The 13,676-nt window shown below is 49.9% G+C and overlaps 1 protein-coding gene across 4 annotated transcripts in view; it reads left to right on the forward strand.

Moving 5' to 3' along the window:
- LOC109578063 (ATP-binding cassette sub-family A member 17-like) overlaps positions 1–13,617 on the forward strand; it is a 111,479-nt gene extending 97,862 nt beyond the window's left edge. For 3 of the 4 annotated variants that reach the window (XM_070779470.1, XM_070779472.1, XM_070779471.1), the window contains 5 exons: positions 7,731–7,918; positions 9,147–9,317; positions 9,548–9,738; positions 9,873–9,946; positions 10,433–13,616. In XM_070779470.1, coding sequence (XP_070635571.1) covers positions 7,731–7,918; positions 9,147–9,317; positions 9,548–9,738; positions 9,873–9,946; positions 10,433–10,822 — 1,014 coding nt within the window. In that variant the 3' untranslated portion in view covers positions 10,823–13,616. Of the gene's footprint in view, positions 1–7,730; positions 7,919–9,146; positions 9,318–9,547; positions 9,739–9,872; positions 9,947–10,432 lie in introns of all 4 variants that reach the window. The other variant, XM_070779473.1, reaches the window with a different exon arrangement.
- The last annotated feature ends 59 nt before the right edge of the window (positions 13,618–13,676 follow it).

Here is a 13,676-nt window from a genome sequence, read left to right on the forward strand (position 1 = left end):
ATCTTCTGTCTGCTGATGGCTCCCAAGTAGTCACACCCTCAGCCCAATCCCAGTCCTGTGTTTCAGACCTGCATATACATCCCTTCTAAACAGCTTGACAAAGACATAGTCAAATTTAGTATATCCCTTACACCTGACCCTCTTCTTGGAGTCTGCTTCCATTATTGGCACCAATTCAGTGAAACAATTTTTGAATGCCTAGTGTATGCCAACAGTTGTGTAAGCCCAGTGACTCTCACTTGCAAGGAGCTTATGATCATGAGAACCAGCCGTTGCCATGCAGTGACTTAAGTGTAATGATGGTGGGGGAGTGGGGTCAGTATACATTGGATTCAATGACAGGCGTACAAGGAGACCAAACTACAGGGGTCTAATCGAAGCTGTACCATTCACAGCATGCACTGTACTAGCTTTACTGTCCATGACCAACATAAAGTTTAGAGAGAAGTTGGAAGAATCAACATGGGCTAGTTCCAGAATCCATGCTCGTAATTATTACTCTCTGTCACCTTTTAGCAGACACTGCTTGGCCGAACAACCATACCCAGTATAAGCATCTCATGGCTAGGAGCCATTTACTATTAATTTTAATTTTTATTATTTTAAAAATTATGGACAAGTCTTGTGGTAATGGCAAATCAGGTAACTCTAATCCCTTTCCTGGTGGTCATTAATAACTAGAAAAATAGGACCAAATTTTGGAAACATGTCTTTGAAGGATTCAGAGAACTAAAAAGATAGTGAAGACTTATGAGCCAAGAGGTAGGGGAGGACGGGGACCCAAGAAGGTGGCCCATTCAAGGCTGGGCTGCTGAGCTCTGAATATTTTTTGCCCTTAGTTTTGAATTGGCCCACACTGGAGTTCAGGATGAGCCTTCTGGGGCATAGGGAGGCCTGATGCAAGCATCCTTTCCTTGAGTCAGGACCCTGGAGGGCTGCATCCCAGGTGTAGGGATGAACTGTACTTGGACAAGTTCATGCAAGAATTGCAGAACAACCTGGACTCTTATCAGTCCCTGAAATGGAATTGATGTGACTCAACCACCACTGCTCCCAGGTGCCTGGCAGGAGCAAATGTCAGGAGCTGGCAGAAGAGGCTCACATCCTAGGCCTCGAATGATTTCAGCAAACAACTTGAAATGCAGTGTTTGGTGCACATTAAAAAAAAATAATAATAACCACGCACGTGTACCTAAACAACAACTCCTCCCCACAAAAAAATAATTTAGAATGAAGCATGGAGAATCAAAGTGTAGAAAACAAATATACAGAAGAAGATAAGAAACATTGTGGTATACCTTCAAGACAGCCCCCTAGTAACCCTCCTGAGATTTACACCCTTAAGAAGATCACCCCAGATGGTACCAGGGTTGGTCTGTGTGACTGACAGAATACTGTGGAAGAAGTGGTATGCCACTGTTGAGACTGGGTCATGAGGGACACGGCAGCTTCTCTTTTGGGTATACTCGCCTTCACAGCACTCACTCTGGGGAACACTAACGGCCATGTCATGAAGACTCTCAGGCAGCCCTGTGGATCATAGAAAATAATCAGTGCAATAGGAGACAAAGTGAGAGAGAAAAAGGAATATAGAACATACGGGACAAGTAGATAGCCCTAACAAGATGGTAGATTCAAATCCAATTACATTAGTACTTACATTACATACAAACGGATGAAAGACTTCAATTGGAAGATTGAGATTATTAGAGAAGATACTCAAAGGTTAAAACAGAGTTACCATATGACCTAGCAGTTTCACTCGTAGGTATATATATCCAAGAGAACTAAAAAACCGTTAATACATTCACACAAAAATTTGTACATGAATGTTCATAGCAGCATTTTTCACAGTAGCCAAAAGGTAGAATCAACCCTAATGTCCACTAACAAACAGATGAAGGATAAACAAAATGTGATGTATCCGTGCGCAAGGATATCATTCAACCATAAAAAAGGAATGAAGCACCGACATACGCTATACTACGCATGGACCTTAAATACGGGATGCAGAGCAAAAGAAGCAGAGCACAAAAGGGCACAGATTGTGTGATTCTGTTTATATGAAACACCCAGGACAGGCAAATCCATGGTGACAAGCAGATCGATGGTTGCCAGGGCTTGGGCGTTCTGGGGAAAATGAGTAGTAACTTTTCATGGATTTGAGGTTTCTCTGGGGAGGAGCGATGCCATGTTATAAAATTGACTGTGATCATGGAGGAGAAAGCAATGGCACCCCACTCCAGTACTCTTGCCTGGAAAATCCCATGGACGGAGGGAGCCTGGTGGGCTTCAGTCCATGGGGTCGCTAAGAGTCAGGCACGACTGAACGACTTCACTTTCACTTTTCACTTTCATGCATTGGAGAAGGAAATGGCAAGCCACTCTGGTGTTCTTGCCTGGAGAATCCCAGGGACGGGGGAGCCTGGTGGGCTGCCGTCTATGGGGTCGCACAGAGTTGGACACGACTGACGCGACTTAGCAGCAGCAGTGATCGTGGCCCACCAGTGTGAATACACTAAAAGCCACTGAATTGAACACATTTGATGGGTGAATTGTATGATATGTGAATTATATATCAATAAGCTGTTACTGAAAAAAGGAAGAAGGAATGAACAAGCAAAGGAATAAAAGACACGACAAGACAGGATGAGGGCAGGTGGTCATGACAGCCCCACCGGCTAGCCTTGTCACCACCAGTCATCCATCCAACTCATTGAAGCTCACTGAGAGGCAAGTACAAACCTGCTCTGTAAACTCAGATGAAAAGGAATGTTACATTTCTTTGTATTATTTAAAATCAAGCGGCATCTGCCTACAAGACCCTCCTCTTGTCTGACTGGCAAGAAACTGGATTTCAGTCTTCCTGGAATCTGTCTGCACATCACCTCCTGGAAGTTTGTGAAAATTCATGGTAGGAAATATAGTTCAACATGCTCCTCACTTCACTTTCTCCTAGAAATCCCACATGGATTAATCTCATTAGCGAACTCAAATCTACATCCTTGCTCTCTTCCTTTGTGAGCTTTCTGCTTACCACCCTTTACATGTGCAAATATTTTTAAACATTCTTTCACATTTCCTAAAATATATTCTTATCACATGTGAAGAGCCGACTCATTAGAAAAGATCCTGATGCTGGGAAAGATTGAGAGCAGGAGAAGGGGGCAACAGAGGATGAAGTGGTTGAATGGCATCACAGACTCAGTGGACATGAATTTGAGCAAATTCTGGGAGATAGTGAAGGACAGGGAAGCCTGGCGTGCTGCAGTCCATGGAGTTGCAAAGAGTTGGACATCATTTGGCAACTGAACAACAATTCTTTTCAGAATCTGCTGGTACGCCAAAAGTCAGCAGAGACTTTTGAATGTCCACATGCATTTCTGTCAAAGTCATTCACTGTCTCAGAATCGTTCGGCTCCACTGTGGGACTTTCCCTGGTCCGTGGGGCCTCGTGCTCTGAGCAGGGCTCTGTGGCCATCCTATGGCAGTAGGCTTACTCCAGACTCAGGTGTGTAAGAAACAGCACATTCCTTCATTTTCTTTGCATCACATTATAACATTTTCAAGCCTTCTATCCAAAAATTTGTTCATAAATTTGAAGGCCTATATAGACCAACACTGGAGGTAAATTTCAAATAATGATTGAAGATCTACCCTTTCTTAAGAGTCCAGGCTAAAAGGGATTGATGGGCAAGTCTACCAGCCACCACCAAGCAGTTATTTCCTTCTTGTATACCTCTTCCAAATCACAGGAGAGAAGACGGGGTGCTACCCAATCTGAAGTGAAAATCAAACAGTGTCCAACATGAGCCATAGGCCAACTTCATATAGGAACATAAAGCCTTAAGTAAGATATTTAGATAGCTGAGAAAAGAAGAGAAAGGCAAAGGAGAAAAGGAAAGATATACCCATTTGAATGCAGAGTTCCAAATGCAAGGAGAGTAAGAAAGCCTTCCTCAGTGAGCAAAGCAAAGAAATAGAGGAAAACAATAGAATAGGAAAGACTAGAGATCTCTTCAAGAAAATTAGAGATACCGAGGGAACATTTCATCCAAAGATGGGCACAATAAAGGACAGAAACGGTATGGACCTAACAGAAGCAGAAGATATTAAGAAGAGATGGCAAGAATACACGAAGAACTATACAAAAAAGATCTTCATGACCCAGATAACCATGATAGAGTGATCACTCACCTAGAAGAGCCAGATGTCCTGGAGTCTGAAGTCAAGTGGGCCTTAGGAAGCATCACTACAAACAAAGCTAGCGGAGGTGATGGAATTCCAGCTGAGCTATTTCAAGTCCTAATACATGGTGCTGTGAAAGTGCTGCACTCAACATGCCAGCAAATTTGGAAAACTCAGTGACTTTTGAATGTCCACATGCATTTGGACAGGACTGGAAAAGGTTGGTTTTCATTCTAATCCCAAAGAAAGGCAATGCCAAAGAATGTTCAGACTACCCCACAATTGCATTCATCTCACACGCTAGCAAAGTAACGCTCAAATTTATCCAAGTGAGGCGTCAACAGTACATGAACCATGAACTTCCACATGTTCAAGCTGGATTTAGAAAAGGCAGAGGAACCAGAGATCAAATTGCCAACATCCGTTGGATCATTGAGAAAGCAAGAGAGTTCCAGAAAAACATCTACTTCTGCTTTATTGACTACGCCAAAGCCTTTGACTGTGTGGATCACAACAAACTGTGGAAAATTCTTCAAGAGATGGGAATACCAGACCACCTGACCTACCCCCTGAGAAATCTGTATGCAGGTCAAGAAGCAACAGTTAGAACCAGACATGGAACAGCAGACTGGTTCCAAATTGGTAAAGGAGTATGTCAACCCTGTATATTGTCACCCTGCTTATTTAAGTTATATGCAGAGTACTTCATGCGAAATGCCAGGCTGGATGAAGGACAAGCTGGAATCAAGATTGCTGGGAGAAATATCAATAACTGCAGATATGCAGATGACACCACCCTAATGGCAGAAAGTGAAGAGGACCTAAAGAGCCTCTTGATGAAAGTGAAAGAGGAGAGTGAAAAAGCTGGCTTAAAACTCAACATTCAAAAAACTAAGATCATGGCATCTGGTCCCATCACTTCATGGTAAATAGATGGGGAAACAATGCAAACAGTGAGAGACTTTATTTTCTTGGGCTGAAAAATCACTGCAGATGGTGACCACAGCCATGAAATTAAAAGACGCTTGCTCCTTGGAAGAAAAGCTATGACCAACCTAGACAGTGTATTAAAAAGCAGAGACATTACTTGGCTGACAAAGGTCCGTCTAATCAAAGCTATTGGTTTTCCAATAGTCATGTATGGATGTGAGAGCTGGAGTATAAAGAAAGCTGAGCACTTTTGAACTGTGGTGTTGGAGAAGACTCTTGAGAGTCCTCTGGACTGCAAGGAGATCCAATCAGTCCATCCTAAAGGAAATCAGTTCTGAATATTCATTGGAAGGACTGATGCTGAATCTGGATCTCTGATACTTTGGCCAACTGATGTGAAGAACTGACCCATTGGGAAAGACCCTGATGCTGGGAAAGATTGAAGGCACGAGAAGAGGGCAACAGAGGATGAGACGGTTGGATGGCATCACCAACTCGATGGACATGAGTTTGAGCAAGCTCTGGGAGTTGGTGATGGACAGGGAAGCCTGGCGTGCTGCAGTCCATGGTGTCACAGAGTCAGACACGACTGAGCCACTGAACGGAACTGAACTGAAGATATTGACAATAGAAATTCAGCAGGATATTGAAAGAGTAAAAATTACAATTGTCAGGCTTATTCCAGAAATGAGATTTAACAGTAGGAAATCTACCAGTATAAAGCACTACCTTCATAGATGAAAGGAGAAAAATATTTATCAATAGAAGTGGAAGAAGCATTGGATGAAAATTCAGTACCCACTCATGGTTTTTAAAAAAATGTTAGCAAACTGTCTTGAGATAAAAGAACTAGAGGTATCATGCTCCCTGACTTCAGACTATACTACAAAGCTCCAGTAATCAAAACTATATGGTACTGGCATAAAAACAGACACATAGAACAATGGAACAGAATAGAGAGCTCAGAAATAAACCCATGCGTTTATGGTCAACTCCCCTGGAAGAGGGCATGCCACCCACTCCAGTATTCTTGCCTGGAGAATCCCATGGACAGAGGAGCCTGGTTTGCTGCAAGTTCATAACAGCAAAAACTCGGAAATATCACACATGTGCCTGAATCTTTTATAAACAGCCAACCCAAATCTTCATGGCAGATAGATGGGGAAACAGTGGAAACAGTGGCTGACTTTATTTTTCTGGGCTCGAAAATCACTGCAGATGGCGATTGCAGCAATGAAATTAAAAGACGCTTACTCCTTGGAAGGAAAGTTATGACCAACCTAGATAGCATATTAAAAAGCAGAGACATTACTTTGCCAACAAAGGTCCGTCTAGTCAAGGCTATGGTTTTTCCAGTGGTCATGTATGGATGTGCGAGTTGGACTGTGAAGAAAGCTGAGTGCTGAAGAATTGATGCTTTTGAACTGTGGTGTTGGAGAACACTCTGGAGAGTCCCTTGGACAGCAAGGAGATCCAACCAGTCCATTCCAAAGGAGATCAGTCATGGGTGTTCATTGGAAGGACTGATGTTGAGGCTGAAACTCCAATACTTTGGCCACCTCATGTGAAGAGTTGACTCATTGGAAAAGACCCTGATGCTGGGAAAGATTGAGGGCAGGAGGAGAAGGGGACAACAAAGGATGAGATGGCTGGATGGCATCACTGACTCGATGGACGTGAGTTTTCGTAAACTCCAGGAGTTGGTGATGGACAGGGAGGCTTGGCGTGCTGCGGTTCATGGGGTCGCAAAGTCCGACATGACTGAGCGACTGAACTGAACTGAACCTAAATCTGAATGATTAAGTCACAATCAAACTGAGTTGGAATAGGCTTATGTGCTCAGTTGCTCAGTAGTGTCCAACTCTCTGCAGCCCCACGATCAGGCTCCTCTGTCAATGGGATTTCCCAGGCAAGAATACTGGAGTGGCTTGCCATTTCCTTCTCCAGGGGATCTTCCCAACTCAGGGATTGAAACTGTCTCTTGTGCCTCCTCCTTTGGCAGATAGATTCTCTACCATTGTGCTACCTGGGAAGCCCAAGTTGAAGTAGGTTTGTATTAATATTTACTGACCACGGCTGATCCTTAATACATAACATTGAATTAAAATGATAGAATGGTAAAATGGTAAGTGTGGAATGGTAAATAAAGGTGACCCAGTTGTTTTATGCAGCCATGCAGAAGTCTGGAAGTGCACCGATGTGACTGCACCACCTGGGGCAGGCCCCGGACAAGAGATTCCAGCACCCTCACAAAGAAAATGTATTTGTGGGTTACTTGTCTAATAGAAAATATGCTTAAACGGGAAAAAATAAAGTGTCTTCTGCTGACCATACTCTTGGAAAGTGGCAAGAGATAGGGCAACTGTGGACACTGAGGTTTCCTGCTGGGCAGGCAGGATTGTAAGTGCTCCAGATCCACATGCGCCCTCTGGGGTTGGGGTTCACGCCAGCAGCCAGTGCTGCATCCAGGCTCCCCAGTGTCCCTGGTGGCCCCTGGCACATGTCTGTTCACCTGGCACTTGTGGGTGTGCATGAGGCAGAGGCCAGGCCCCTGCCCAGTGGGGAGCTTTCCTTCTGACCCGCCTGCCCCTTGGGCTGTGCTCCAACTCCAGGTGCGACAGTGGATCGGCTACTGTCCCCAGGTCGATGCCCTGCTGGACCACATGACGGGCAAGGAGACGCTGGTCATGTTCTCCCGGCTCCGGGGCATTCCTGAGCGTCACATCAGCTCCTGTGTGGACCAAATTCTTGATGACTTGCTCATGTACACGTACGCTGACAAATTGGTGAAGACCTACAGGTGAGACTCGGGGCCCCCTCAGCCCTCCCGTCCCAAAATAAGATGTGCTGTGGTTCTGTTCAGTGCTGGGGGGTAGGGCAAGGCCTCCTGGCTCTGTGCCTGGGGTAACTGTGTGGTCCTCACCACTGTGCAGGTTTCCAGGGAGGTGGCCTTTCTGCTCTGTGAGAATGGGTCAGCGACCTGGGCTGTCCCATGGCCCTGTTTCCTCTGGTTACCTGGCTGAGGATGGGCTGACGCACCACAGCTGTTACTCTTCCTGCCACTTCACCAGGGCTTCTGACCTGCAGCAGATTTGCACTGCACGCCCACACTCCCGCACCCTGCTCTGTGTGAGCCATCTGAGCAGCTGATGTTCTACTGAAGAGCGTGGGGTCTTCCTGGGTCTTTCGTCACCAGTGATCCTAACCCAATTCCCGTTAGCTTAAACAAAGCAAGGCTACTCGGTCCCAAGTCCCAGGCCGCCCCTTGAGCTGTGCACAGTGCCCCTGCAGACTGTTAGCAGAACTGGATCAGGGCGCCCAGGAGTTAGAGGACGGTGCCCTCTTTCTTCTGTTAACTTCTGTTTCAATCATGTTTTCATGTTTCCCTGCATCTTTTGATGATTAAATAAATTAACATTTGGGAAGTAGGCAATGGCACCCCACTCCAGTACTTTTGTCTAGAAAATCCCATGGATGGAGGAGCCTGGTAGGCTGCAGTCCATGGGGTTGTTAGAGTTGGACACAACTGAGCGACTTCACTTTCACTTTTCACTTTCATGCATTGGAGAAGGAAATGGCAACCCACTCCAGTGTTCTTGCCTGGAGAATCCCAGGGACAGGGAAGCCTGGTGGGCTGCAGTCCATGGGGTTGCTAGAGTCGGACACGACTGAGCGACTTCACTTTCACTTTTACTTCACTTTACTTTACATCATAAATGCTATGTGTTCTTCTTAAAAGAAGTTAGCTAAAATGGTTCTATGCCCTTACCCTGCGACACCCATAGAGGCCCTCAGAGGAGATCCACGGACCATGTGCTCAGCCTGGACTGACCCCTATGCCCAGGAGAACGGTTTAGATGCTGAGTGGACAGCTGAGTTACAGTGTACCCCTGGGGGCGGGTGGTGGGTCATGTTACTGAGGGCCCCACCAGGGCACATGAGCACTTTCTTAGCAAAGGAAAAAGCAGGGAAGATTGCACTGGAAACTTAGGGTTGCCAGTCACCCAATTTCTCCCCCTCGGCCCCAGTGGCGGCAACAGGCGGAAGCTGAGTGCTGGCATTGCCCTGCTGGGAGAGCCTGTGGTCATCTTCCTGGACGAGCCATCCACTGGCATGGATCCTGTGGCCCGGCGTCTGCTCTGGGGCACTGTGGCACGGGCCCGAAAGTCCGGCAAGGCCATCGTCATCACCTCCCACAGGTTCAGCCAGGATGGGGGCTGTGGGCCGGGTGGGCCAGAAGGGGCTGGGTGGACAGAAGATCTGTCAGCCTCTAGTGAAGAGTCTGTGAGGCGAGTGGGCCACACCCTGAGCGTGGAATCAGGAACAGCTTGATCTGGGCGTCAGCACTTTCCTAGGTGCACGGTTTTGGCGTGGAGGGCAGGCATCAGCATTCCCCGATGATATATCAGGCTCCGCCCCCTCTTCCCAGCATGGAGGAGTGTGAAGCCTTGTGCACCCGGCTGGCCATCATGGTGCAGGGTCAGTTCAAGTGCCTGGGCAGCCCACAGCACCTCAAGAGCAAGTTTGGCAGCGGCTACTCCCTGCGGGCCAAGATCCGGAGTGACGGGCAGCAGGAGGCCCTGGAGGAGTTCAAGGCTTTCGTGGGCCTGACCTTCCCAGGTATGTGCTGCAGAGGGCGCCGTGCGTCTGTGCATCCCTGAGCACTGGAACGGGAGTCACGATTCCGGGGCGAATGCCACCCTCCCCTGGCCGTCCAGCCTGGCCCTTGGGGACATGGTCTTTCCTTTGTGCAGGCAGTGTCCTGGAGGATGAGCACCAAGGGATGGTCCATTACCACCTGCCCGGCGATGACCTCAGCTGGGCGAAGGTGAGCACATACCTGGACACCAGGGAGCACACCTCTGATGTCGTGCACTTTCAGAGTTCTCTGTTTCCGGTGGAAGTCCAATTCAGTCCTGCTGCAACATTCATGTGAATTTCATAGAAAATTTTGATAAGTATATTTGAACTGGAAGGGACCTCAGAGATCAGCTCCTTCTGCCCCCTCATCTCACAGAGAGGGGAGCTGGTTCAAAGAGGGCATGCCACATGCCCAGTGCACACAGCAAGCCAGGACCCAGCGGGACCTCTGCTTCTGGCACCACTCCCAGCCAGGTCCCTTTCCCTCAGATCCCAGACAGCTGAATTCCGTAGGACTGACTGCCTGAGAGGTGGTCTGGGAGCAGCTGAGAGAGGAATGGGCCTCTGGGGGCTCTGTAACAATCTCAGAGACCTTTCCTCTTCCCACCCCTTGCTGCGTCCGCCCCCGCTCCCCTGTGCCTGCCGTCCACAGTGGCCCCCTCCCTTCCCACAGGTGTTTGGCATTATGGAGCAAGCCAAGACGATGTACATGTTGGAGGACTACTCAGTCAACCAAATCTCCCTGGAGGACATCTTCCTGAGCTTCAGTTGCCCTGTGCCCCCTGCGCAAGGGAGTAACAGACAAGGGAGGGCCAAGCCCGCAGACCCCGCGTTTCCCTGTCCACCTGTCTCTCCCTCTTCCTCCCAGCTACCCTCTCCACCTCCCACTCCACCCCCCAGTCCATCTTCCTCCCAGCGTTTCTCCCAGCCTCTCTCCTGGTCTCCCATTCCAATTCCCTTCAGGCCTTCCTCCTGGTCTTCATCCCAGCCACCCTCTCTGCCTCGCTCTCCACCTGCCTCCCAGCCTCCCTCGCCACATCCCTCAAAGACTGCCTTGCTGTAATAAAGAGTTCCCTGTGCTAGGCTAGCCCGGGTGCACACAGCCTGCCATGGGCTGCAAGGTGTACAGAGGCAACCTGAAGACCCAGTAAGCTCAGCTTGGGGGTGGAGGAGTGGGCTGGCTCTCTGCCAGATTGAGGGCACCAGCCTTAGAGGCCTGGTGGAGAATCCAGGTCCATTTCTGTGGAAAGGGATCCCCTTGGATCACACGTGAGTGGCCTGCAGGCTCACTGAGACCTGGCTGTGGGATCAGAGGGACACCTGTCACATCCCATCAGCAGCATGAAGGCCTGGGGGTGACCATGGCTGTAACAGGGCCGTGCTCCTGAGCAGAGTGTAAGAGGGCCCTGCTTCTGACTACAGTGTAACAGGGCCGCCGTGCTCCTGACTATAGTATAACAGGGCCGGGCTTCTGACTACAGTGTAACAGGGCCGTGCTCCTGACTACAGAATAACAGGGCTGTGCTCCTGACCTCGGTCTAAGAGGGCTGTGCTCCTGACTAGAGTGTAACAGGGCTGTGTTTCTGACTACAGTATAACAGGGCCGTGCTCCTGACCACAGTGTACCAGGGCCGCACCCCTGACCACGGTATAAGAGGGCTGCGCCCCTGACCACGGTGTACCAGGGCCGTGCCCAACTACAGTATAACAGGATCGTGCTCCTGACCATGGTCTAAGAGGGCCATGCCCCTGACTACAGTAAAACAGGGCCATGACCCTGATTACAGTATAACAGGGCCGTGCCCCTGACCACAGTCTAAGAGGGACGTGCCCCTGATTACAGTATAACAGGGCCGTGCCCCTGACCACAGTCTAAGAGGGCCATGCCCCTGACCACAGTGTACCAGGGCCGTGCCCCTGACTACGGTGTACCAGGGCCATAGTTCTGAAGGTAGGACAAGTTTGCAAACCTAAGTCACCATTTTCCAATATTTAAATATTTCGATTTGTGTGGCTCCATCTGTTCTTTGCCCTGGCTGTAACACTAACCCTAACCTGTATGTGGCCCTCCATCAACCTGTGATGTAGTCATAATCATTATCCCCATTGCCTGGAAGAGTAAGCTGAGACCTAGAGACATCCAGCAACTTTCCATGGTCAGCTGATGGCAGAGCCAGGATTCACCTCAGGCAGAAGTTCTCAAGTGGGGTTCCTGGCTGGAAGCATCCACCTCTTCAGAAACTTGTTAGAAATGTGGGTTCTTGCGCTCCACCCCAGCATCGCTGAATCAGAAATTTGAGGGGTGAGGTCCAGCAATCTGCGTTCTGATGCAACTCAGGCATGAGCGGCGGTGAGCGAAGGCTGTGAGCTGGGACCATCAAGCCTGAGTGTGCATGGGTGTGGCCCTGCACCTTTATCACGAGGGCCCTTCTCCAAGAAGCACATAGCTCCTTTCTCCAGCGTGGTCACGCCAGCCCCTCTCACAAGCCCCGATGGGCTCCTTTGCAGGTAGCCCTCTCTCTCCCTTCTAAGCCAAGTTCCAGGAAGGAGTGTGGTGTCTGCTGTCCCTGGCCCCACCTTCCACCCCCACGTCCGGCTGCACACCCACCGCTCTTTCCTGTGACTGCTCAGAGTGTGGGCCTCTGCCTGGAGGAGTCCAGCGACAAAGTAACAGTACAGGGGGAGGACAAAAAGTACCAAACAGGAAACTGTAGCCAGTGGGAACACAGGTCTGTGAGGAAGGCTGAAAGCCTTCAGGCCTGGAGGACTCGCCCCTCCTCCGGTGTGGAGCAGGCCCCAGGCTTGCTTTGCTCTACCCACTCCTCTTCTGCACACACCACCCCCACCTCCTCACCCCCGCTTCCAGGGCCTCATAGCCGCGCTGTGATCATCTGTTCACTTGTCTCCTACTCCAGACTGGCTTGGAGTCTTGGCATCTTGGCTCCTGTGTGTGTTCAGCTGCTGAGCACAGAACCAGTACCCTGATGGAGTTCAGAGAGCAGCGTGAGGGGTGGGGGGACAGAGCACAGTTTTGAGGCCTTGGGAAGAGGGTAAGAAGACAGCCTTGACCCAGATTCCCTGGCGTCTCTGGGGAAAACCACAGAAGTCCATCAAGCACTTCTCCCAGAAGTTGCATTTCTTTCCTTGTCAGAATGTCTCACAGAGGAGGTGGGATGTGAGCTGGTTCCTGAAAGACAAGGCTGGGTGGGCACTGCCTAATACCTGGGTGAACAGAATGTTGAAGCCACTGAAGCAAGCAGGCGTGCTCTTCTGTTTTAGTGGGCTCCCAATTGACCGCGAGGAGATACTGAGGACTGACAAGGTCCGGGTGACACGCTGAGGGCTTGCCCTGGGAGGGATGGAGGAGGGGTCCAGGGTGAGCCAAGTTTCAAGGGAAGGAGTCAGACATGCTGGATGAGTTAGTCACCCAGGTGTGTTTCTGCCCTGCGATCTATGCCAACAGCGACGCGGCACAGAACCAAGGGTCTCCTCGCCTGAAGCAAGGACGGGAAGCAGGGCCTGCGGCCTCAGGGTGCGGGCCACTAAGGTCAGGGGGCAGCCTCGGTGAGGTGCCTCCCGCGGGCGCCCACTCGCCCGCCTCCACGCAGGGCGAAGACCGCGTCGGGGTCCGCGCTCAAAGACCCCGGGCTCGGAGGCGCGGCCGGTCCGCTCAGACTTTCACTGACAACCCACTGTGCGCCATGGGGCCGGTCGTCGGGACCTCTGCCGCCGACTCAGGGGCAAGGCCAAATCCCAGAATAGGGTAGGTAAACGCGGGCCGGAGCGGACCCAGGAATTCCACTGCCTGCTGCCCGGGAGCCGCGCTCCTTCAGACCCCAGCCCGTGCCTAGGAGGCGGGGCGGCCGCGCAGGCTCCACCAATCAACAGCCGGCGTTCGAATTCGCATCCTGGCGCAG

Source organism: Bos indicus, chromosome 25 (assembly GCF_029378745.1).
Source record: "Bos indicus isolate NIAB-ARS_2022 breed Sahiwal x Tharparkar chromosome 25, NIAB-ARS_B.indTharparkar_mat_pri_1.0, whole genome shotgun sequence".
Classification (NCBI taxonomy): Eukaryota; Metazoa; Chordata; class Mammalia; order Artiodactyla; family Bovidae; genus Bos; species Bos indicus.